The sequence below is a fragment of the Cololabis saira genome, chromosome 21 (genome assembly GCF_033807715.1).
Source record: "Cololabis saira isolate AMF1-May2022 chromosome 21, fColSai1.1, whole genome shotgun sequence".
NCBI classification, from domain to species: domain Eukaryota; kingdom Metazoa; phylum Chordata; class Actinopteri; order Beloniformes; family Belonidae; genus Cololabis; species Cololabis saira.
This window is the reverse complement of record NC_084607.1, coordinates 10269030-10294941: the sequence shown is the minus strand read 5'-3', so window position 1 is coordinate 10294941 and position 25912 is coordinate 10269030. Positions and strand designations below refer to the sequence as shown.

At 43.2% G+C, this 25912-nt stretch overlaps 1 protein-coding gene across 2 annotated transcripts; it reads left to right on the top strand.

Moving 5' to 3' along the window:
* The first annotated feature begins 647 nt into the window (after positions 1 to 647).
* Positions 648 to 25519, top strand: mpp3a (MAGUK p55 scaffold protein 3a). 2 transcript variants are annotated; one of them, XM_061712027.1, is made up of 20 exons: positions 648 to 795; positions 5078 to 5140; positions 5239 to 5357; positions 6690 to 6767; positions 7050 to 7130; positions 7245 to 7382; positions 7471 to 7552; positions 11004 to 11089; positions 13458 to 13532; positions 14633 to 14829; positions 15605 to 15669; positions 16458 to 16478; positions 17441 to 17482; positions 19773 to 19838; positions 20319 to 20474; positions 20569 to 20649; positions 21437 to 21530; positions 21606 to 21714; positions 22424 to 22561; positions 24275 to 25519. In XM_061712027.1, the coding sequence occupies exons 2-20, from the start codon at positions 5104 to 5106 to the stop codon at positions 24452 to 24454; spliced, it is 1845 nt and encodes a 614-aa protein (XP_061568011.1). In that variant the 5' UTR covers positions 648 to 795; positions 5078 to 5103; the 3' UTR covers positions 24455 to 25519. The 2 variants fall into 2 exon arrangements, with proteins under 2 accessions (XP_061568011.1, XP_061568010.1); XM_061712026.1 differs by lacking the exons at positions 648 to 795; positions 5078 to 5140; positions 5239 to 5357; positions 6690 to 6767; positions 17441 to 17482 and having other exon boundaries at positions 7056 to 7130.
* The last annotated feature ends 393 nt before the right edge of the window (positions 25520 to 25912 follow it).

Below are 25912 nucleotides of genomic sequence, written 5' to 3'. Positions count from 1 at the left end.
GTAACCACAGTAGCAATATGTAATGTACATGTCAGTCAGGATGATTGGATTCTGATTGGATAGGCTACAAGGTCCAAGAGATACGAGTGTTAAGAAGCAGGACAGGTAGTCGGAAAGATATTTTTTAAATTTCATGTTATCAATTTAGTGGATTTTTGGGGTTTTGATGACTAAATGTTGAGAGCTGTTTGCAACCTACCCTTTCCCCAAGTCTGTACAGGTAACCCCCCCCCCCACGTATGTGAAAAGATGTTGGATTGAATCCAGGTATGAGTTCAAAAACAGGTAAATCACTAAAGAAAACATTTATGTGCAAATACAAGCGTTTTTCTGAAGATTTCAGAACTCTTTCCTTCATTCAGTTTTGGTAATACAAGCTTTAAAAGATTATATTATATTCATTATAATTTACTAGAGGCAGAATCTGAGCCGATGTCTACTTCTGATTATCTTCATTTCCTAAATGAAATGAAAGCACCCAACGAGGACATGTTGATGTGTCCTGAGGCTGCAGCATCACGTAGGAAGAAAGTGTGAAGCTCAGTGGTCCTCTGGTGTTTTTCACTGCTGTGAGCAGACATGAAAACAGCGGAGGGATGGAGGAGGGGCTAAGAGAGCGGAGAGACAGAGAGAAGCAGCCACTGAGCAGCAGCAGGTTTGTGAGAGCAGCAGCCGGAGGAAGAGGAGGAGGAGAAGGGAAGGCGAGGTAAGGAGGACGAGGAATCAGAGCGAGAGCAACGGTGTGGCTGCAGTCGGGGCGACGAGCACAGAGAGCAGATCCGGAGAGAAGACAGGGTAGGAAATCAGCATCTGCTCTTTTAAAGTCCTCATTTGTTTTTGTTTTCGCTGTGAACACGAGGCGTGGGGGGGTGTGGGGGGCTCTGCCATCTCCGGAGTGTTGTCCCTTTCTTCTTCCATCTGCCAGCTGACGGCAGGCTGTTGTGGAGAGAGCAGAGCGCTGTATCACCGCAGAGTGATGCAGAGATGGAGGGAGGGAGGGATGATGGAGGGCGGCACTAGACTCCACAGACACAAGGAAGTAGGAATGGAGGGAGACGAGTGGGACCGGGCAGAGAGTCGACGTCTACTGCTTTGCTGTAAAGAATTGGTGGGGGGGGAGGTCTCCCCCAGTTAGGCTGTGCAGCAGTGTGTCAGCTGTCAGCAGCAGTAGTTTCCCTCCATGATGGAGATGATATAAGTTTGTGGCCACACCCTCTGCGAGATGAGATTATATGATGGGAGGCTTTTGTGTGGGGTTGTGTGTGTGTGTGTGTGTGTTAAATGCATGTTGGATGCCGTCCAAACACGCTTAGAGCTGCCTCCCATTACTGTCAGGGCAGTGGATTAGCTGTATGTGAACGGCAGCGAGGAGACCAGCCAAGATGCTCAATCATGAGCCGGCAAAGATGTTTTCACACTCAGGTGTGTGTGTGTGTGTGTGTGTGTGTGTGTGTGTCATTTTTCCTCTGCTGCTGTTATTTATTTTCTCTGTTTAGTGGCTAAAACAGAAATAATGGAAGATTAATTTAATCTGATTTAACTTAATTACAGAGAAGTATGATATTGCTAACCATGTCTCATTTTTTTTTAGGGTTCCTCTTATGTCAGTTTATTTTAATTTTTATTTATTTATCTTATTTTTTTATTTTTTTTATTTATTTTTTTGTTGCTGCTGTTTTGCGTGTCCTGTATTTTAGTTTATTACTTTATTTTTCCTATTATTATTGTCTTCAGTCACAGTTTGATTGGTAATCGGTACTTACTTTGGGACCTGTTTATAATTACGTATTTTGCAGTGTGTGTGTTTTGGGGTGTTTGTTATGTTAAGTTTTGTGTCCTTATTTATTTTATTTATTTATTTTTTTAAATTTTATTTAGTTATTTATTTATTTTTTTAAATTTTTTTTGAGTGTGTATGGTAAAATATAAAACGGGGTATTCTGTCGAACCCTTTAAAAGAAATGTTTATTGTGTAATATAATTTACATGGATTACCCAATAAAGAAACATGTTAAAAAAATAAAAATAAAACAGAAATAATGTCCACCACATTATTAAAGGTCTCCTCTTCCCTCCTCTGTGGTGGAGCACTTTAAAGATGAAACGTCCACTCTGCCTCCTGTCAACATTCACCGAGCATTTGTTGTTTCTGTCGGTGCAGAGGCATCTTAACGGCTCAGTCAACAAAACGCTGTAATGTCCACAGATGTGCAGTCATGTGACGCGCGCTGAGGTAGAACCTTTAAACACGGACACGCTAGAAGCACGTCTCCTACAAATATAAAGGAGAAGCAGCCAGACATCAGGATTTATGGGAGGACTTTTACCTCCCCTCTCTGTCTTCTGACAAAACAATAATGGATTCAGGTGAAAAAGAAAATTTAGAGGCAGAAGGTGCTTAATGTGTCAAACAGAAACATATAACTGTCAACGGGGCAGAGACGAGCGGACCTTTACACGATCCCACCGGGAGGTTTGATGGTCAAACATCTGAAGAACACCCGGCTCTTCCTAGAAACCAGATCAGGTTGTTTAAACTTTGCTTCATATTGAGACGCCTGATATGTCGCTCACGAATAAGAACCAATATAAAATCCCCAAACATCGAAATATCTTGGTTCACAAGCATGTTTGCAAAAGTAAACTAAGAGACAAAGAAATGTGGACTCAAGTTCTCATGACCTGAGAGGAGGAACATTTGAAATTTTTAGATATTCCTGACAATATTCTCATGTTTTTAAGGTAGTTTTTCTTTCTTCCTCTTTATATGACCGACGAATGAACCCATTCAGCGCTAAAACCCATTTTATCATCAATTAAAATCTCTGAAAGAGGAATTTGAATAAAAAAAGCTTTCTTCTTTTGTGATAAATCATTGATTTTTGCCACAATAATCACCAGCATTATTAAACGTAATATCAACCATAGGTCTCATTAAAGACTTCCTGCGTCTGACCTGAAAGGGAGAAGTGTGTTTGTCAGACGTCCCTGTCGGCGTTCTGGTCCATGTGGATCACTGGGACCTAAAACTGTGCTTAGTTTGCCGTGAAGGCCCAGCTGCTGTCCAGCTGCAGACGTCACGCCTCCAGGGGTCCAGGCTAAAAGCAGACGGACAGAAGGATTCTGGGAGAGCTGGAGGAGCTGGAAAGGAAGGAAGATTAATCAGGAACAGAACGTGTTTGGTTCCTTAACTGTGCTTCTATTTATGATTAAGTGTCTTACGTTAAGGATAAACATCAGTGGCATTCAGATTCTGAGTTATTTTTGTCTGCAGGTGTCATATTTATAACAGATGTGGGTTATTATTAATGATGCTAAATGGCTCTAATGACAGATTGGTCTGCATTTTTCAGTGCAGCCAGAGGAATGGTGATGTATGAGCAAGGCTGTTATCTAATCAGCTGACTTCTTAACTCCCTCATGTCAGTGAGATCTGCAGCTAAGCTCCTAACTAGATTTGTGACGAAAATGTCATTTTTGCTGGGATAAAAAGCAAAAAAAAAAAAAAGCTGTGATGTCTGAGTCTATTTCTGGAGCAGTGACGTCTGCTGACTTAATTTCTGGTTTGGTGCTGATGTGAGAACAGAAATCTGGTGCTTTCTAAAGGCTGAACCCTGCGGTGGGAGGAGACACCAGTGTTGTGATAAATGTTTCTGTAAATATTATACATCATTAGTAAACGGTAGAAGCATTTTACTCTCTTTTACCACAGATGTTATAATAAGACCTGGGCGAACCCGCTGTGACATCACTTGTACGTTTTCTTTCCTCTTGCTGCAGGGTGCCATGTTTCAAATGTGCGGAGCAAACGCCCGGGGGGCCTTAGATCAGCTACTGAGCTGTTTTAGCTCGACTTAGGTCCTGCTAACGTGACTCCGACATTACTTTACATTCACTTTGATCTAATCTGTCAGTGAATCCTCGTCTTGAAACATCTAAAAATGGTTGTAGTCGGAGATGAAGTGGACGAGCGGATCCTCGACATGTACATACATTAAACGTGTGATCTGGTTCACTATATTACCATTTGAATGCATGACTGCAGCATTTACCTGTAGTGTTTTTCTTTCTTCGTAATTTGGATGGACGTCAGTGAACTTGATTGAAGTGACTTATTCTCTGTATTGAAGAGGAAAAGAGTTGGGAAGGCGGGCCAGGCCAAGTGTGACGTTTTTATACAATGAAATAAAAATAGTTACAATTTTTTGATTGTTGGGAGACAAAATTGAAATCACAAAGACTAAATAAATGTTGGAGTTTAACTCAAAGACTTGCGGACAGGTTCTGCTGCGTTGAGAGCAACATTTCTGCAGATATGTGATCTTTACTGCATTTAAAAAAACCTTTTTTTTGGTGCAACGTGACAGGTTTTTGTCTGACTCGGGTCTCCTGTGAGGAAATAAAGCTACCACTAAGAGGATGGACAGTTATTGATCTGCAGGTGCAGGAACGCAGCAGTCTGCTGTACTTGAGTGACTGTATCTGTGAGTCAATCATAGATGAACATGGAGAAACTGTCCAGTTAGAAATGTTGATAAACGTTCATCAGTGATGCCATTTCCTCATTGGGTTGTTTCAAAGGTTTACACTAATTGAACTTGTGGAGGATTCCTCACGTTGTCACTGTTTGTCTTATTAAACAAAACATAAGTCTCAAACGTTGAGAGTAGAGTGAAACACTGACCAGTAAAGCAGTATTTGCTACTTTACTGTAGGTATGTTTACCTTTAGTCTAACATTCTGTCCTGTCAGCAGCTTTAGCTTCATCCACGTTTGTATCAGCTGATCTCACACCAACACAAAGCTCCAAGCGCTCGGTTACAATCGGTGTGATTAATAGTAGCAACAGTGACTGTTCATCTGCAAGCAGACTTCCACATCCACACCCACAGTCCCTGCTGAGGTGGAAGGGAAGCTGCAGCAGGTTTATGTCATAAAGCCTGTAAGGAGAACTGAAATAACTCGACGTGAGTCTGACCTGAAAGAATCTGTTTCTGTCCTCTCACACCATGAAATCTGAGTATGTATGAGAGTGTCAAAAGGTTAATTATGACTTCTGTCCTCTTCGCCGTCCCAGATTCCCCCTCCTCGCCTCACTGACCCATGAAAGAAGCCATGCCGGTTCTCACAGCAGGAGCGGGTAAGAGGAGCCGGCGCAGATGCTCGACCCGTGCGTTGGGAAGTCCGCTGCTCTCCGTCTGTCTGTGTGGTAACTCTGAGTGCTTCTGTCCTCCGTAGGGCTGCACGAAACTCTGGCCCTCCTGACCTCTCAGCTGCGGCCCGACGCCAACCACAAGGAGGACATGGTCTTCCTCAAAGACGTCTTCAGTGAGCGGAGTTTGGGATACCTCATGAAGGTGAGGAATTCCTCTCGTGTCACATCATCCAAAAAAGGTTATTGTTTGAATGTTCTGTTTTCTGAGCTGGGAGTATCGTCTGGATCTGTGTGTTCACTGGTGCCATCCTGATGATGGCAGCTAGTTTCAACTGTACAGGTCGTATATTTGTGATGATGGTTTTGTGGTCCCAGTCCTCCCTAAAGCCTTACAAGTCGGTTCAAGGTCAACGAGATTCTCATCTGATTCCCTTAAATGCAGAGTTGTTGGGACTTTGAGTTGATGTGTGTTTTATTTATTTTTTATGGTAAGTGATGAGTCATAAACGGAACTAAACTGAATTCACATCAGTGGTTTTAAATCCATGGTGGGAGGAGTTGAAGTCAAGGTGGGAAGACGTATTTGTATAATGAAAAGCAACCGAAGTCTACCAACATTAGGAGTCTGTACGACGCTCAGATAAGCTGCAGTTCTTCCAGCCAGCAAGACTCTGCCATGTTTTTAGTGTCTGATTCTCAGCTGCTGTGGTACCATGACCGTCCTCTGAGATGCAACATGGAGAAGTGTTTCATTTCTTCTGGAGGACAGAAAAGTGAAGTCTGTGTCGACCCACATAGTTAAATTACACAGAGCGCTTTTTTTTTTCTTTATCTTTTAATGCATCTGTGTGTCAGGTGAGCAGCAGCTGTCGTCGACTCCTTTAAGCACTTAACTTTTAATGTTTCACTATAAAGGCAGGATATGGGATTTCTGGATGGTGTGACGAGAAAACATGCCCCACAAGCAAGAATCCCCCCACTGTTGGTGTTGCGTCTTGATTTGGGGGTCAAACCCCTCGTTTGGGTACAGTTTATACTCACGGGGCAGCGAGCAGATAATAACTGAATGTGGCAAAAATCACCCTTTAATTCATGTTAAATGTAAGTTCTGGTCTCTGTTTAGGTCGGTCTTTCCAGTGACGAAGCAACATTTGATCCTTTTATTAATAAAACCTGCAAAACATTTGGTCATAAATATGAAATGAATATTTTCTCTAAAGTTGTCACTTCTACCTGCAGGTCTTATAGAAAGATCACATGTAACTGCAGCACTTTTGTATCTTTCATTTTTTAATATAATTTCTTCTGTTAATTTGTGTTAGTCATGTTTGCACAATGTTCATTTAATTCACTTGATGTTATAAATTAAATAACTAAACCTTTGTATAAATTAAGAAATTCAGTTTCTTCTGAGTCTAATGATCTATTCAGAAGTGACATCATCGTTGTTGGATTATTTATATATATTTATATATATATATATGATGTCATATCAGATTTTGTGGAGGGCCTAACTTGTTTGTTTAAACAACAGATACACGAGAAGCTGCGGCAGTACGAGAGGCAGAGCCCCACGCCGGTGCTCCACAGTGCTGCTTCTCTGGCTGAAGACGTGAGTTCATGTCACACTCACACACGTTTTCCACCACTTAGCTCCAGCGCAGCAGCTATGCAAGCATGAAAAGGGGGATTTTTATGTTGTCAAAATGCTGAATCATCTTGATGCTCATCTAATGAAACTCCACATCCTGCTGCTGACCTGCTCTCACCACATACCAGCGGGGGGAAACTGCTGACCGTAGCTGCTAGCTACTTATCCTCCTCTGTGTGGAAGTCTGCAGTCATGTCACCGGTATTCCTGAGTAGTAAAGCTCATGTGATTTATGGTCTGCAGGTGGCAGACGAGCTTCAGAGTGGACCCATGAGCACGGAGGAGAAGGAACTTCTGCACCTACTGACATCCCCTCACCTGAAGGTAAACACCTCCAGCTGCTTGAGGGTTTGTTTCTGTGTATCTGTGTTCTTGCCCTCATGGTGGCGTTTGCAGGACGGGGCTCCTGACGCTGTAACCCCTTTTCTGTCCCATCAGGCCGTCCTCTCCGTGCACGACATTGTGGCCCAGAAGAACTTTGACCCCGTGCTGCCACCGCTGCCGGACGACTTTGAAGACGAGCTGGAGGAAGAGTCTGTGAAGATCGTCAGGCTGGTGAAGAACAAGGAGCCTCTGGTGAGTGGTGGCTCATGAGCCTGCAGCATAACCACAACCAGACTCGGGGCTTCACTTTTTATTTATTTAATATTTCTTTGTGCTTCAGGGAGCCACCATAAGACGTGATGAAAGCTCGGGGGCCGTGATCGTTGCACGGATAATGAGAGGAGGTGCAGCTGATCGCAGCGGTAAACTATTATTCACCCTCCAAACGTTTGTTCTAAGCATGAATGTAAAGGACCGAGGAAACCTGCTCCTTTAAATGCAGATGAACCAACAGCCGTTGAGTTGGCAGTGGAAAAAACTGATATTAGGTTGAAAATGAATAGGCAGAAAAATGTAAGAGTTATACATTTCAAAATGTAACAGTTATACATTTCAAAGGCTAATATTGTATTATTGTAATATTGGATATTAGTGACGCATTTCTGTTTAAAAAGCTGTTTTAGACCATACTTGGCACCAATCGCAGTACAAAAGCAATAAACTATGCCAGACTGTACAGTTCAACAGCCACACTTTAAAGTTTGACATTTCCCACTTCCACATACTACCGTGAACGCATCGCAGTATCGTTTGCGATGGCGTCCGCTCCGCCAAAACAGCTTTTTAAACAGAAATGTGTCACTAATATCAATTTTTTCCACTGCCAATCACGTGAATATAGTGCATATACAGTGTTGAATCATACATACTGATAACTTCTTCAACCTACGTTTCCTCAAGGCAACATGACTGAGGAAGGTCCCATGCCTTCTCTGTTCTGCTGTCACTCATGATGCCACGCCCCTCTCAGTTGATGCCACGCCCCCTACGCCAGATCGGGGCCAAAAGTCCGAAACTGAAAAAAAAATTTGAAACTGAAAAAAAAAGATCTGAAACTGAAAAAAAAGAAGTGAAGCTGAAAAAAAAGATCTGAAACTGAAAAAAAGATTTTAAACTGAAATAAAAAGTTCTGAAACTGAAAAAAAGATCTGATAATGAAAAAAAAATTTAAACTGTAAAAAATAATTTTCAGGTTCAAATTTTATTTTCAAATTAGCAAAACTTTTGGCCTTGATTTGGCTCCATAGAGTTTCAGTTGCTCCAACATCTGTAGCTTTCTTCTCCCTGGAAAACCCTGTAAGATCCTGAACTCTCAACTGTTTTCTGGAGTTCATGGTGAAACGATGCGTCCGGGTACCTGTATCCCAGGAGGTTGGACAATGGAGCTTACTTCATTCCATTTCCTAAATCCAAAACAGTGCTATATTTTTTTTTCTGTTTTGCGTCCAATGAGGATTTCTTCATTTGTTCAAAGGTAAACCATAGTAGCAATGATTTTAACTCTGCTAATGTTGAATCACAACCCTCATGTAGCAGCAAAGCCTTTGCTTTGGATAAGTTTGTGTGCTCACGCTAATCCGCTCAAGTCAATCGCAGCTAGCGTTGAGTTGACCTCGGATAAGAAAGCTACTGAGCACCAGGCCGTGACCTCTAGTTTAACCTTATTACCAAGCAGATCTATAAAGATTCTGTACATGTCTCTCCGTGGACCATTCATGTCCCACTTGAGTCCTTGATGAAAGGTTATTGTGTCCAAAGGGAGGCTTAAACATCTTGCAACAAAGTTTTCGCTGTACGGATTTTTACGATGCCTTTTACTGCCCCAAGTCAGCAAATAAACAAAATGAAAAATGTTAAGCAAAGCTTGATTTTACAAGAGAATAACACGAATAGCTGGATGTGCTTGGAGGTTTTTGCTGTTTAAGTGACGACTGCCTTTCAGTAGAAAGGCAGTTTTGTAACCCAAACTCAGAGTATCCACCCGGTTCAAAGTGTAGTTGACAATGTGAAGGATGTGCAAACGTGTCTGTAATATAATCCGTATATGTTTTGCAAACTCCTCCATTCTCTGTTATCATTTTGACCAACTTTTAAACCAAACAAATGAGAAACAAGGCTGCATTCTTCACAAGATGATGCTTCCCTTCCCCTGTGCACTGGTAGGGGGGGGATGTTTGTTCACACTTTGTTCAGCCAACATCCCAGCATGTCTGTTTTGGGAAATTAAAAAATGCAAGGTAACCTCAGAAGTCCAACAAATATTACAAAGGACAATATGTTCTAGGTCGTATCATCACAAATGAGCAACTCTTGAAGTGTAGGAAATGTCTAGTGGCCCCAAAGAAAAGCCCCATCAGGGCAGTGTGCCAGGCTTAAGGTCGGCCAACGCCTTGAGACGCTCCTCCTCTTTACAGTTGCATGGTTGCATATTCCTTCTTCTGTATTATTACTCTATTATATATCTATTATTTTTATTAGGTCCCAAGCACGAAAGTGCGAAGGCCCTATTGTATCTGTAGGAATTTTTCTCGTTTTTTTTTCCCTTCTTCCGACGAAATGAGGGCCTTTTCCCCCCTAAACGTGCCCCAAAAGTCACCAAATTTTGCCCGCAAGCCAGGCCTGGGGAAAAATGTGATATTTAATGGTTTGCATTAATGGGCGTGGCCTAATGGCTCAACAGCGCCCCCTAGAAAACTTTGTGCCTCAAGCCCCAACAATACGGTTTGACGTACATGCACGAAAATCGGTACACACCTGTATCATGTTGCAACTTAAAAAAAGTCTCGCCGAAACCGAACAGGAAGTCGGCCATTTTGAATTAATCGTGTAATTTTGGCGCAATTTATGCCATTTCTTTGGCCGTTAATGCGGCCCGAACCGTAACGTGCACCCAGGTGTGTTATACATCAAAATGTGCGTCTCCATCCTGCGACGATGGGCATTACTTTTCTCTCTCAAAAGCGTTACTGTGGCGACGATAGACGCCAAAAAGCGCGCCCCCCCCCTTCATCTGATTGGTCCATATTTGATAGTTCCTACTTTCTGCCATAACTTTTGAATGGTTTGACATAGAGAGTCGTGGGTGGTGTCATCGGACTCGGTTTTGAGTCCTTGACTTTTATTGGTGAAAATTACACGCGCGAGAGCCCGTTCATCGCTGCTTGCAGCTTAAATTGTTTTTATTATTATTATCTTATCGAAACGTGCACATATATGTGTGCATTTATGAATCCAAAACTGATCCCAAGGGACGGTGAGATCAAAGCCAGAGGAGGCGGAGCCTCGGTGGAGAATGAGAGGGTGCTGCAGAATACATATACAGACCGCTACCGGAGAAACATCATCCACAAGCTTGTAGCACAAATGTCAGATAACACGTGTGTGCTTTGACATTTGAAACAAACCTACTGGGACAGTAATTCTAATGTCTGTGTGCATGTCCAGATTTGGCCTCAGGTGTTTGTTTACATCTGTTGACAGCACACGTGATGCATGTTTGACTGACTAACATCACCTGCTGTGTGTGTGTGTGTGTGTGTGTGTGTGTGTGTGTGTGTGTGTGTGTGTGCGGGGGGGGGGGGGGGGGGGGGGGTATGTGTGTGAGTATTGATCCATCTTCCCTCAGCTTTGGGTTTCATTGTTTTGGCTTCAAGTAAACAGATCTCAGCTGAGGTGATGGGTTGCTCCAATATGCAGATCTGACAAGAATCCTGATGTTCAGATACAACTGATACACCCCAAAGACGGAGGAAGCGTCTCTGCAGTCTGTTAGTCACTGATGTCTCTGTCGTCTCCCGTTTCCATCCATGGCAGGTTTGGTCCATGTAGGAGACGAGCTCAGGGAAGTTAACGGAGTCTCTGTGATCCACAAGAGGCCTGATGAGATCAGTCAGCTGTTGGTAAGACGGACACACCAACGGGCACAGATTAGCCCTAAACTGATGTTTGGTTAAATGATGAATGAGTTTTTAAATCTCTAAATTTATTCTCTTACTTTTCTTCTAAGAATGAGCTGTTTTTAAATTCATGTATTTGAGGCTATTGAGGTTTGTGACAAACCAAAATCAATTATACTTAAGTTTGTAAAACACCAACATGTCATAAACTGTGTCTCTTGAGTCCCTTACCATGTTTCTTAGTATGTAAGTCTTCATAAAGAGGTTAAGAGATGTTAAATAATCACATAATTGCTGCACTAGTTATCTTCTGTAGGAGCTCCATCAGTTTTGGCTACTGTCTCTTTAAGGGGTCCAGCCTGTTCTGATTGGTCAGCACAGTCAACGTTTACGTGCACAGTTTAGTTGAGCTGCAGCTTTTTACTGGACCTTGTTGTTTGATTTGGACTCCTTTCTTAATCCCAGTATACATGCACATGAAGGGAATTGATTTATCAAAGTATGTCGCACTAAACTGTGATGGGTGGCGACGGCGCCCACATTGAGCTTTACTGGTTGACCCCCTAAACGCCGAAACAAATAAATCTTTGGTTTAGCTGGTGGCAGAAATGGCGGATGCTGTGTTGGACATGCAGCTGTGTGTATTTAGTATGTTCTGTTGGGTTCAGTTCGTCCCTCTGTTCTGGTTCGTATCGGTACTTAAGGGGAGGTTTGACCAGTACTTACAGGTCAAAACTGGGCGGGACCCGTGGAGCATGTGCAGAACCCATCGGGCTGTTCCAGCACTGTTGAACGGTCACGTGCAGGCATTAGCTTGACTATGAAAAGTTTGGTTTAGTTCAGCTTCTGTCAGATGTTTTCATGCATTTTAAAGCTGCGGTTTCAGTGGAAACGATACCAAAATTAAACTTTTCCAGTGTCATATAACTCCCTAACTGCTCCTCATTATTTCTTTCCCAAACTAACCATTTAACAGGACCAGAGGTGTCAAGTAACGAAGTACAAATACTTCGTTAGCTTACTTAAGTAGAAATTTTGGTTATCTATACTTCACTGGAGTAAATATTTTTCAGACGACTTTTTACTTTTACATTTACATTTTCACGCAATTATCTGTACTTTTTACTCCTTACATTTTAAAAAACAGCCTCGTTACTCTATTTCATTTCGGCCTTTAAAAAAAAACTATCCAGTTAAATTGCTCCATCCGGATAGAGTGAATTTGGTTGTGGTTGTTTCAGATGTTCTTGTCCAGTTTTGTTCTTACATCCGTTCCCTCAGATTCCTGCAACTAAACTTGGATGTACATTCCAATAAAGGTTAGGATAAATGATAACATGCCTCTGAAGTTTGACTTTTTGCACCATTACAATACTTATAGGCAACTAGTCATCATATCTTCTGCTCTCTGAAACACATGTTAATGCTCAATAGTACACATATATGGTTCTTTAATATACTTACATTAAACTAAGATGCATTCATTTTCAATGGCTTTTTTCCCCCTTACATTACTTTTACTTTTATACTTTAAGTAGTTTTGAAACCAATACTTTTATACTTTTACTTGAGTAAAAAACTTGAGTTGATACTTCAACTTCTACAGGAGTATTTTTAAACTCTAGTATCTATACTTCTACCTGACTAATGAATGTGAATACTTTTGACACCTCTGAACAGGACTTATGCAGATGTCTTTGATTATCTCATTTAGTCCAGGAAGAAACTCCTGAGATATTTGTTTTAAAACTTAGAAAGTAAAAGTATTTTGGTGGAAGGTTTTCCTGTCCACACGATGTTTCCGTCTTTTGCAGATGGGTGAAACTCATCACCTGAAATGAAAGACAAAGACATGAGTGCATCTCAAGTCCAGCTGTGTGGTTTTAAGGCAAAACAAACAGCCATAGATGATAAATGTGAAGTTTAAAAGGAAAAAAAGTCTGAATGAACTGTGTCAGATAAAAGAAAGGAGCCTCTGCTGGATCAGAGCTTTGTGGAAACCAGTCACCACATCCTGCAACCTCCCAACACCAACTATTAAAACTAATGAATGCCCCTTCAACATATTTGGGATATTTGCCTAAACTGCACTATTTTCATGTTCAAGAGCATGAAAAAGATACGACTCGTGAGGTTATCTTCTAAAACACCCCAAATGAATGGCATCAGCACTAGCATGATGTCCATGATATCTGAATCAATCCCAGAGCACAATAAATGAATACATCATGTCTTTAGGATTTTGAAATGACTGATTCCACGTCAGATGTGAAGTTAGCAAAAAGGTTTCTGCCCAAGATGAGTGTGTTTGTCTTGGACGTGAGCTGCAGACATATTTATCTGCCCTTTTCTCGTCTATCTTCTGATCCAGTCCCAGTCCCAGGGATCCATCACTCTAAAGATAATCCCAGCCATCAAAGAGGAGGATCGATTAAAGGAGAGCAAGGTAAAACTCTGCTTGACTGTGTGGACGTCAGCAGGGAGGCTGACACCTGTTCTTTACTAAAAGTCTTTTTAAAGTTCAAACTGGGCCACTTCTATGGAGCCAAATCAAGGCCAAAAGTTTTGCTAATTTGAAAATAAAATTTGAACCTGAAAATTCTTTTTTACAGTTTCAATTTTATTTTTTTCAGTATCAGATCTTTTTTTCAGTTTCAAAACTTTTTATTTCAGTTTCAAATCTTTTTTCCAGTTTCAAATCTTTTTTTTTCAGTTTCACGTCTTTTTTTTTCAGTTTCAAATTTTTTTTTCAGGTTCAGACTTTTGGCCCCGATCTGGCATGGGGGGCGTGGCATCAACTGAGAGGGGCGTGGCATCATGAGTGACCGTACTTGGCACCAATCGCAGTATAAAAGCAATAAACTATGCCAGACTGTACAGTTCAACAGTCACACTTTAAAGTTTGACATTTCCCACTTCCACATACTACCAAGTACGGTCTAAAACAGATTTTTAAACAGAAATGTGTCACTAGTATCCGTTTTTTCCACTGCCAATCACGTGAATATAGTGTATATACAGTGTTGAATCATACTTCTACTGATAACTTCTGCAACCTACGTTTCCTGAAGGCAACATGACTGAGGAACGTCCCCCGCCTTCTCTGTTATGCTGTCACTCATGATGCCACGCCCCTCTCAGTTGATGCCACACCCCCCACGCCAGATCGGGGCCAAAAGTCTGAAACTGAAAAAAAGATTTGAAACTGAAAAAAAAAGATCTGAAACTGAAAAAAAAAGAAGTGAAACTGAAAAAAAAAGAAGTGAAACTGAAAAAAAAGACGTGAAACTGAAAAAAAAAAGATTTGAAACTGAAATAAAAAGATTTGAAACTGAAAAAAAGATCTGATACCGAAAAAAATAAAATTGAAACTGTAAAAAAGAATTTTCAGGTTCAAATTTTATTTTCAAATAAGCTAAACTTTTGGCCTTGATTTGGCTCCATACACTTCACCTTCCAACAACGGTTCATACGCCGCAACTTTGACCCCAAACTCATTTTTCAATGGTTATGTTTGGTTGAAGCAGAGCCTCTCTCCGATGACAGGTGTACGTGAGGGCCTTGTTCGACTACGTTCCCCTCGACGACAAGGCCACGCCCTGCCAGGAGGCGGGGCTTCCCTTCAAACGGGGAGACATCCTGCAGGTGGTGACGCAGGACGACAGCACGTGGTGGCAGGCCAAGCGGGTGGGAGACAGCAACCTGCGGGCCGGACTCGTCCCCTCCAAGCAGTTCCAGGAGAGGTCAGAACAGACGTCTGTGTCCTTTTACGGTTTCCAAGCGCAGGGTCACGAAACCCGCCGCCAGGATTGAACGGTTTATCCAGACACTGTTGATTTAGTCCGTTCAGCTATTTGTAATCTTTTAAATCCACATTCATGTGTTCTGAAGTGAGAGGTCAGATGTGATTAGATGGAGCATCAAAGCAGCTTGGAAAATAAAATGAAATTCCGTATTGAACAGACGTATGCTGATGCTGTAAGTGTCGTAATCCATCGCTAGGATGATCTGGGCGGCTGGGAGGTCCCCGGCAGAGACGGAGCTGCCGCAGCAGACGGGGTGGGTGGGTTTGTGGGTGGGGGGCTGGAACATACGGGATGAAACGGTGTAGCTAGTTGGAGTTCCTGCTGCAGACTTGGACATGCAGGTTGGTTGGATTAGTGAGCCGTTTACAGGCTCAGGCCTGCGTTTCAGGAGATTTGAAAAATCAAACAAAAGACAAACAAAATGACTATAAAGAGCTGCTAAACCACAAGGAGACATTCAGAGAGACAAAATAACGACTACAAAGACATAGTTTTGCGGCGGTTTGTGGTGGACTCATCCGTACGTGCACAGCAGTGTTGTCTGAACCCGGTGACCTTTTGTCTGTCTTTCCATGTTTGCTCTGCCTTTCATGTTCTCATCTTTTATTGCAGACAATCCCTCTTGCTTTCTGCTTACTCTCTTTTCTCTCTCCCGACGACTCATCCTCCCTTTATCCTCTCTGGTTCTTTGTTGTGCTGCACATTCCTCCAGGCGGCTGGCCTACAGGATGAAAATGGGCTCGCTCCCGAATCCCAAATCCCCTAAAAAGCCTATCTGTAAGTTTCTGCTTCTCCAGATTCATCTTTTTATAACTTTATATATATCTTTATAATGACTGTTGGTGACGAGCAGCACTTCCACCTCCCGTTTCCCCACCACTGTACTCAGCCAGCGCCATCGCAGGACGATAATGGCTCAGCCAGAGAGATGAGGCAACGTTTTCACTGACATTTCTTGACCTCCTTTGCTAATAATTGGGTTTTTCCAACTTTCTTCTCCATCCATTAGTATTCACCGTCCATCCTTGGGTGCAGGCATGTTTTTAAAGGGATCAGAGAGAAACAGAGGGGGGGGATTACCAATATGAATTAATCTCTTTCATGTTTGGTCCATTTGGCCAAAGAGGGCCAGGACTTTAGTCCAGCTGCTCGGAGCCTCAACAATTCACTGCTCCTCTCACCTTCTCGCTCGCTGCTAAAGAGGAGATGTAAACATCCGGCTGGATAAAGCCAGTTGTGGCTCTACATGGCGCGTAAGCTCCAGGTGATCCGATTAGGCCGGAGCTACAGGGAGACGGGAGCTTAGCAGAATGCCAGTTAGCCCCGCGAGGATGCTCCGGTCGCCGTCGCCCCCCCCCCGCAGACACCCGTCCCTCCTGATCAACGCCATAAAATAACCAGGGGAACTTTTAAAAGTATGATCCCGTCTCTGACGTCACTTCAACTATCTGCTCGGAACCCATGAAACCGGATTCTCTGAGAGTAAATGTCACCGTAGAAACACGAAGCAGCCGTCCTTCACCTCCGTTATTAATGTCTTCCTTTGATCTTCCACGCTGCATCAGCTGAACAGGGATGTGACAAAGGTGCGTAGATGTGGAACTCACACACACACACACACACACACACACACACACACACACACACACACACACACACACACACACACACACACACACACACACACACACACACACACACACACACACACACACACACACACACACACACAATCCACTCAGAAAGTACGCAGTTAAAAATGTTCACAGGGTTGTGTGTGTTAGTGTGTGTGTGTGTGTGTGTGTGTGTGTGTGTGTGTGTGTGTGTGTGTGTGTGTGTGTGTGTGTGTGTGTGTAGCCTGCATGAGTGTCAGCGGGGAGTGCAGTTAGGATTTCTACTGCTTGCAGCTTAATTCCTCCTCTCCTGCTGTTAGTGTAGCAGACCAGAATAGACTTTTGCAAGGCGTGTATGTGTGTGTGTGTGTGTGTGTGTGTGCGTGTGTGTGTGTGTGTGTGTGTGTGGTACTGCAGCAGGTGATATCAGGCATAGCAACGCCCCTGGATATGTTAGCCTGACCAAAGCAGAGGTTGTTAAATATAACAATGGCTTCTCTTCTCTTTTGCGTCATCCTCAGCTTCTGTTATCTGTTGTCTTGTGTTCCGCTCTGTCTTTTATCTTCTCTTTTCCGTCTACTTTTTGATCTGACTGCATGCTGTTATTTAGTGGGACATTTTATATGAGCAGAAATTGCAGGCTACTACTCTGTTCAGGGACTCTGGGAAGCTCTGAGCATCGTCTGTAGAACACGAGGACTTTTGCAGAGGAATTGCAGCATCTCTGTCCCGTCTAGATCGAGCATTCATCAGTGGTTCCTGCCTCCAGCTGTGCTCCCCCCTCCTCCCTCTCCCTTCCTCTGCCTGCCTGCAGCGCGCCGGGCCCAGCCTCCCGTCTCTAGCCCCCTCGGGCCGCTCGCCTGCGCCTTTTTTTAACTCTTCCAGGTCTCTTTCCCTGTGCTTACCCCCCTCTCTCCCCTGCTTGCTCCCTACAGAGGACTGTGACTGTGAGGGCTATTTCAATGGACAGTACATAGGTGAGAGTGTGCACATCTTTCTCCATCATCTCTTCCCTCCCTGCACTTTGCCTGCTGCAGCTTGGCTTGTAGGGTTGACCAGTCAGGGGTTCGAGGATGAGAGGAAGGGCAGAACTCCACAGTCATTGGACCTGCAGATGAGCGTGACATTTAAGCGCTGAAGTGGAAGTTGGATTGGGAAGAATGGTGTCACGTGTCTGCCGGTGCCAGACACGGGTCCACCTGTGTAATTAAGAGGAGTGTTCAACGATGCATCGATACAACCCTATTTTTAAAATAAGTGTCGTCATGGTTTCAATGCAGCGAGCGTCACGTGGTCTAGAAGTTGGTTCACAGCTGAGGTCTGTCCCGAGGTGCAGACAGCTGAGCTAACGCTACGCTGCCTTGTCACGCTGCCTGTCAGCAAGGGGCAAACATGGGTTTGTAGTTCATATTCATGCAGGATTAAAATAAACTTTAAAGCAGAATTCAATCAGTCAAAGGACACAAAATGAAGATATTCACTCTAACAGCGACTACCTTTACTTCAGATTTGATGAGGTCGTGAGAACGAGCTTCAGTCAGGCTGTTTTGGAAGAACGCTGCGTTTTCAGATGCTCAGCTGAACGATTGGAGTCGACAGTATATTTTTTCTTCTGACACTCAAAAAGAATTGATCAGTGATGCTGCACTCAGGTGTGTTGATCTGTTACCACGGTGACGTAGCTTACAGGAGAGATCTGGCTTTGCCATAAGTTCTTCATAGTTCAGGCCACATGTGAGCTGAACATGTCAATCATGGGAGGAAAAAGCTCTACACTGTTACTCCCTTTTAAGAGTTGCCTCCCTCCCTCCCCGCCCCCCAGAAAGTCCAGACCCAGAAGATGAATTTCATCCTAAAAAGAAAACGGTAAAACATGAAGTTACTGTTGGGAAAACCCCGGCCAGTGTAAAGGTTTCACAACCACACGCTTTATTAGAGTGTCATTGTTGAGGAGGGTTTACATCAGTCTCCTCTGGAGCCTTCCCCTCACCCACCACTAGGGCTGCCACCCATCCCGTAAAATACAGAATTGTCCTTTATTTGAGAAAAAAATGTTGCGTCCCATATTGAACTAATACGGGACACGATTTGTACCTTATTTTCATTAACTTTTACACCATATTCTAGTTGAATTATTGAAATAAATTAACTTTTACACCATATTCTAGCTGAATTATTGAAATAAATTAACATTTACACCATATTCTAGTTGAATTATTGAAATAAGTTAACTTTTACACCATATTCTAGTTGAATTATTGAAATAAGTTAACTTTTACACCATTTTCTGGTTGAATTATTGAAATAAATTACCTTTTACACCATATTCTAGTTGAATTATTGAAATAAATTAACCTTTACACCATATTCTAGTTGAATTATTGAAATAAGTTAACTTTTACACCATATTCTAGTTGAATTATTGAAATAAATTAACTTTTACACCATATTCTAGTTGAATTATTGAAATAAGTTAACTTTTACACCATATTCTAGTTGAATTATTGAAATAAATTAACTTTTACACCATATTCTAGTTGAATTATTGAAATAAATTAACTTTTACACCATATTCTAGTTGAATTATTGAAATAAATTAACTTTTACACCATATTCTTCACCTGTATGTATATAATACATCTGGGCTGATGTGGACATACAGTAGCATAGGATGCTATTTCAGTTGCTAGTATGGTTGTCTGTCTGTACAGTCATGCAAGTTCAAAGCTATTAAAGCACTTTAAACTTTAAATCAAAGCATTTAGTTTTTTCATATAAAATAAACACATTTTTATTCAGTTTAGAAGTTTTGGGGCTTTTTTTTTTTGGCTCCTGCGCTGCTGAAATCAGGGTGTCCCTTAATTCTATTTCTGAAAGGTGGCAACCCTCACCCCCACCCCCCCCATTTCCTCCCCCAGCCTGCTGGCTGATGCCGCTGAGCACAAGGACTGATCTGAGCACAGCTGAAAGCCTCCCAGCTCTCACTGACACCCAAGGTGTTTTTAAAGCGTATTTGTGCTTCCGTCAACCTGCTTGGAGCTATGAACCCCCCCCCCTGCCTTCATGTCTCGGTGTCTGCTCCCTCCAACCCTCCCTCCCCCCTTCCTGCATCTAACTGCCCTGTTGCTGCTCCCCCCCCCCCACCCCCCCACTGAGGGCCCTGCTGCGTTGGACGCATTGCACACTCCACCAGGCACGTTTGTTGCTCGTTCAGCCTTGTGTGGAGGTGTGAGGTCGGGCTGTGTGATGCTCTAACGCCCGTTATAGTCTCTCCTAAGTGTAAAGCAGTGGCGCCCTCCTGTGGCCAGGTGTTTTCCTGGGAGTTTTACTCAGGTACAGTGTCCGGCTCATTCCTGCAGGTACACACCACTGACGGCGGGGGATCCAGCCCGCCTGGCCCGGGGAGACCCTGCAGCCGGGTCTCCCGGGGCCAGGCGGTCCTGACTGTCCTGCCACTGCACTGTAGCCTGGTTGCCGCATGCCTCGACTATAATGTTGGAAAAATATCGATCGTGTGACTTTGAAATGCAGAAAGTATGTTTTTTTTTGCTTAAAATGGAATAAAAAACTACTTTTATTTTAAAGAAGAAAAAAAAAAAGCTGCATGTGATCTAAGCTGAAGCATGACATCTACTCGCCTAAGTACTTTCACAAGTATTTACAGTTCAGATCGGAGCCGACGGTTTCCATCCATGTGCACTCTTCTTCTAACTGCATGACAGTGTGATTCATGTACTGTAGTTAACGTAGCTGTGAACGAGCCGCCCGCTAACCGGACCTTTCCTCCTCTGCTCCCCCGTGTCCTCGCTGCAGCCGGTCTGCGGAGGAGCTTCCGGCTGAGTCGGAAGGACCGGCAGAGCTCTGCCGGGGAGGGCTGCGACCCGGGAGACCCCGAGTACCTGACGTACGAGGAGGTGACCCGCTACCAGCAGAGGCCCAACGAGAGGCCCCGGCTGGTGGTGCTCATCGGTGAGGCCAGCTAATGTGCTGCAACAGGCTGGGGGCCAGCCAGCTCATTACTGCCACCATCATCCATGTTTGTGTTTCACTCTTCACATCTAAGGTTCTCTTGGAGCACGAATCAACGAGCTGAAGCAGCGGGTGATCGCTGAAAATCCTCATCGTTACGCAGTAGCTGTTCCACGTGAGTCACCAACAGAGGTGTCAAGAGTATTCACATTCATTACTCAGGTAGAAGTATAGATACTACAGTTTAAAAATACTCCTGTAGAAGTTGAAGTATCAACTCAAGTTTTTTACTCAAGTAAAAGTATAAAAGTACTGGTTTCAAAACTACTTAAAGTATAAAATTTAAAGTAATGTAAGGGGGAAAAAAGCCATTGAAAATGAATGCATCTTAGTATAATGCAAATATATTAAAGAACCATATATGTGTACTATTGAGCATTAACATGTGTTGCAGAGATCCGAAGATATGATGATTAGTTGCCTACAAGTATTGTAATGGTGCAAAAAGTCAAACTTCAGAGGCATGTTATCATTTATCCTAACCTTTATTGGAATGTACATCCAAGTTTAGTTGCAGGAATCTGAGGGCGACGGATGTAAGAACAAAAAAACAACAAAAAAGAACATCTGTGCCACAACCACAACCAAATTCACTCTATCCGGATGGCGCAATTTAACTGGATAGTTTTTTTTAAAGGCCAAAATGAAATAGAGTAACGAGGCTGTTTTTAAAATGTAAGGAGTAAAAAGTACAGATAATTGCGTGAAAATGTAAGGAGTAAAAGTAAAAAGTCGTTTGAAAAATAATTACTCCAGTGAAGTATAGATAACTAAAATTTCTACTTAAATAAGGTAAAAAAGTATTTGTACTTTGTTACTTGACACCTCTGGTCACCAAACATGTTAATACCCAGTCCAACATGAGACGACACAAACCTGGAACTTTCTCTCTGCTCCGACAGATACTACCAGGCCCAAGAAGCCCCACGAGAAGGACGGGGTGGAGTACCATTTTGTGACCAAACAGCAGTTTGATGCAGATGTTTTGAACAACAAGTAGGTTCTTCTGCTTTCACCGCGTTAATCCTGCACCTTGGATCTGTGGTAGAAGTTTCATCCTCGTCTCTTCAGGTTCATAGAGCACGGCGAGTACAAGGAGAACCAGTACGGCACCAGTATAGAGGCCATCCGCTCCGTCCAGGCCAAGAATAAGATGTGTATAGTTGATGTGCAGCCAGAGGTAAGAGTCACTTTATGTTCCTCTTAAGCAGTGGTTCCCAACCTTTTTTCCTTGGAGCCCCCCCTTACTTGTGTCTAAGACCAGCCGGGCCCCCCGACCCGTACGTACTAGCACCAATAGAGTAAAGTGATTAGTTAAAAACCTTTAATTGAAAAAAAAATAACATTAATTATGTTTTTGTGATACATTTCTCTTTGGTAGACTGTATATGACTTTGTCTTTCTCACCTTCATTTTGTGTCACCAATGTATAAAATACGCACAGAAAATAATTGCAAGGACATAAAATAATTACTGAAAAATGTCTAATAATATTAGAGCAAATTTTTTTTACATTTTTCCTTTAACAACCTGTCGGATTAGTAGTATGATTAAATGTTGAATAATGATATAATAATAATTTATTAAGTTTTTATCCTGCTAAATCACTTAGAAATATATTTTTGTCATTTTAAAATACTAAGTGGTTTATACAGGGTTTATACAGACTTGGATTACAGTATTCCATTAGGTGTGTTATTATGATTTATTTATTTATTTAACATGCGCTAATATAATTTTTACAAATGCATATCCTCAAAGCAGACAAGTTTTGCGCCCCCCCAGAGATCTCTGGCTCCCCGGACCCCAGGTTGGGAGACACTGCTCCAAAGAGAGTAAATCTACAGGGCAACTGTTGAATGTAAACCTTTTATTTTATTTTATTTCAGGCCTTGAAGAGACTGCGGACAGCAGAGTTCAAGCCGTATGTCATATTTGTGAAACCTCGCATTCCTGAGAGCAGACGTCGACGCAGCGCAGCCACCTCACCGGGGGGAGGGGGGGGAGGAGAACACGGCCGCATTACGGTGAGTCCTGCTTTAGACCGTTATACATGGTGTAGACAGGGGTCACCAACCCTGGTCCTGAGAGCACCTATCCAGCATGTTCTGGAATCAATGTTTCCCTGGTTCAACACACCTGATTCTGATTAATGGTCACCACCAGCTCAAGGTCTGGACAGTTTGTTGTTCACACAGCTCCTTGTATCACGGTGTGCTGAAGCAGGAAAAGATCTGAAACATGCTGGATAGGTGCTGTTGAGGACCAGGGTTGGTGACCCCTGGGTTAGAGAGATAGAATAGAGATGACGTGCAGCAGGCCAGGATTCAAACCCGCGACCGCTGCAACTTAAAAAAATGGGTCACTTGCTTTAACCAGTGTGCTACCCAGCAGCCCTAGACATCATGGACACCCCTGCTAATCTCATCAAAACAGGAACCGATTGTATTTGCAGTTACAGATGAAAGTAGGAATGCATCAGGGATCAGCTTTGAGCCCTTTAGGATCTCTGGGAGTAGGTGGAGATCAATATCGGAAGTTAAGCCTGAATTAAGGTTCTGCGTCACACCAACGCAGAGCACACGCCGTCGCTGTGACGCCGTCGTGAACCCTTCGGACTTCTCTGTTACTCCATTTCGTCGCGGTGTAGTAGGCTACCCCCCGCGACAGCTAGTTAGCGATATTTTCCTGAATGGTTTATCCGACTTTTTCCGGTCACAGTGAATCAAAGAGATAAGGACAACTATTGTGCAAAAAACCAAAACAAAAAGAAATCACACATACACAAAGAAAAGAGCGCTGAAAGTTCACGACTGCTTCAAACCGGAAACCGGAAATGCATTGCTTCCAAGCGAACCAATCACAGCCCTCTCCGTCTGCGTGTGGTCTGCGTCGCCTCGACGCGTAGTTACGATTTTCGGGAGGTGCACGTCAGCGACGGCGCAGGTGACGGCGTGTGGTCTGCCTCGACGCGTACCACACGCCGTAGGCACGGCGTTGTTTTGACGCAGAACCATAACTCAAGCTTTATCTGTGAACAAAGAGAAGCAAAGAGTTTAACGTCTGCTAGTGAGACCAGCAGCGATGTTAAGATCATCATAGAATGATTATAGAGACTTAAACTGGTTTCAGTGATCTGTATGATGTCAGCGTAGCATACAGTTTACCTCAGGAGGTTTTGAAAGGGTCGTCCTAACGGCAGGTCATTCACACAAATTATAAAGTTAAAATGATCACCAGAGGGTCAAAAGCCACACGTTATGCAAAACAGCTACCTAGCAGTGTGTTTCCCAACTCTGGTCCTCGGGGCACACCGTGCTGCATGTTTTAGATGTTTCCCAGCCTCAGCACACCCTGATATACCACCAAACACTGACTATGCTGGTACTTTACATGCAAACGGTTTAACTATACTTGTAGTGATACTGCAGTCACAAACTGGCCCAGAGGGAAGAGCCAGACTGTCAGCGCATCAACAGTGAAACCGTTGCGAAACAAGCCCAATGACACTAGCACTTAGATCAAAATAAATTAAATCTGACAAGATGCAGTTTCACTTGATATGATTTATAGACCAACCAATAAAAAGGGCTATTTGTCATGTTTTAAAAAAAATAAGCTACAAAAGTATCAGCTAGATCAGAGTGTGCTAACATTCCTCACCATCTAAAAACTGCAAACTGCTGCTTTAACTAGTCAGCTAGGCTCCACCTTGTGATCAGTAACGTTCCCTCCAACAGGACGAAGACCTACTGGAGATGCGTCAGTCTGCCATCCAGACTGACCAGCAGTTTGGACACCAGGTGGACCGGTTCCTGATCAAGGAGGACTCGGCCAGCGCTTGCACAGAGCTGCGAGGCATCCTGGAGAGGCTGGAGCGGGAATCCTTCTGGGTGCCTCTAGGCTGGGTCCGGACCTAAACTCACCCCTCTAACCCGTCCTGGGGACCTTCAGCCCCCCCAGAGGCCCGTCCAGGGTCAGCCAGACCTGCACCCAGGAAACAGACGTCAGGGGAGTCATGATTTACAGCAAATTGCCCAAGTTCCTGTTGTGACGATTACTTTCTATTAATGGGGGTTAGTTTGTAAGGGGATTTCCAATAAACTGCACCTTTTTAAACAAGTCACAAAAGATCTTTTGACCAGACCCTGATTCTGTTGGAGCATCGAGACACGTCTTTACTCTCTTGAATACAAATAAGTCTTTGGACGGCATTACCATTTAAGGACTTTCTTTGAACTACTCTAATTTACACAACTTGTTGTTTTACAAGTGTCCATCACATTTACGTTCCAGAGCTCCGTCAGCTTCAGCGGGACTCGGAGCATCCTTGGTAGCATGATGTCTGTTTCGCAGCTTTACTCGACTCTGTTAAATCTTCCTGCTCTCGCATCCTGTTCAGGAGCCACCGTGACGGGACTCCCTCCTGACAGGAACCAAAGTCAAATATCCACACGGAATGTGAACATATTTTCTATTACTGTTTTTAGGAGATGCATGAGATCTTATTTAATGTATATATTGTAAATGTGACTCCTTGCGTGCCAACGAGAGATGTCGTAGCACTTCAATGCAACCTGTTTACCTTGGCTCCTCGGGAACCCTCAGTTCAACGATATTGTGCACATGGTTCGTGGAGGACGTCGCTGTGTGCGACGACATAATCAACACGCTCCTTTTATACAGTTTCCTGGCATATCTCTATTTTTGACTGCAGAAGGGAGAATGTCTGGACTTTTTAAGGATGATTTCAAAATGAGGACAAACAATCTTCTCATTGCCAAACGGGAGGAATGATTGTAGCAACCACAAGCTATTCTTGCATGCAAATGTCATTTTGAGACTTGAAAAATAATCAGGAAATACATTTTGTTTTTTCAACCACTTTTACACTGGCATTTGGTTCAAACCTGTCGGCGTCTAAAGACACGTGCATCATTTATGTGCTGTATGAACTAAAAACCCAGGATGTGGAGTTTGTAACCAACGTGTACAAAGTGCCATATTAAAAAAAACAACAAAACAAAACTGTTGTTTTTGGTCATTGTGTGCTTACCATTCCTGGGCGGTTATAAATGCCTCCACATCATCAGCCCTGAGGAGGAAGGTTTAGGGAGTGAGTGACATCTAGGGACAGAAATATGGAGTACAACACGGCAGGCAGGAGGAGGAAATACTGCAGATTGTACCCCAGATTGTAAAGATTCACCACCAACACGCTTAGAATCATGTGAAACTGCAAAGCAGCTCTGCTGATGAAGACACTCTTTGAAGGTGTTGAGGGCAAATAAAATCCACTGAGACGCACAAGCTTCTCCAAAGATGCCGTCGTCTGAGCTGCCTAGAAAATTTATGTTTTCAACGCCAATGTCATTTTC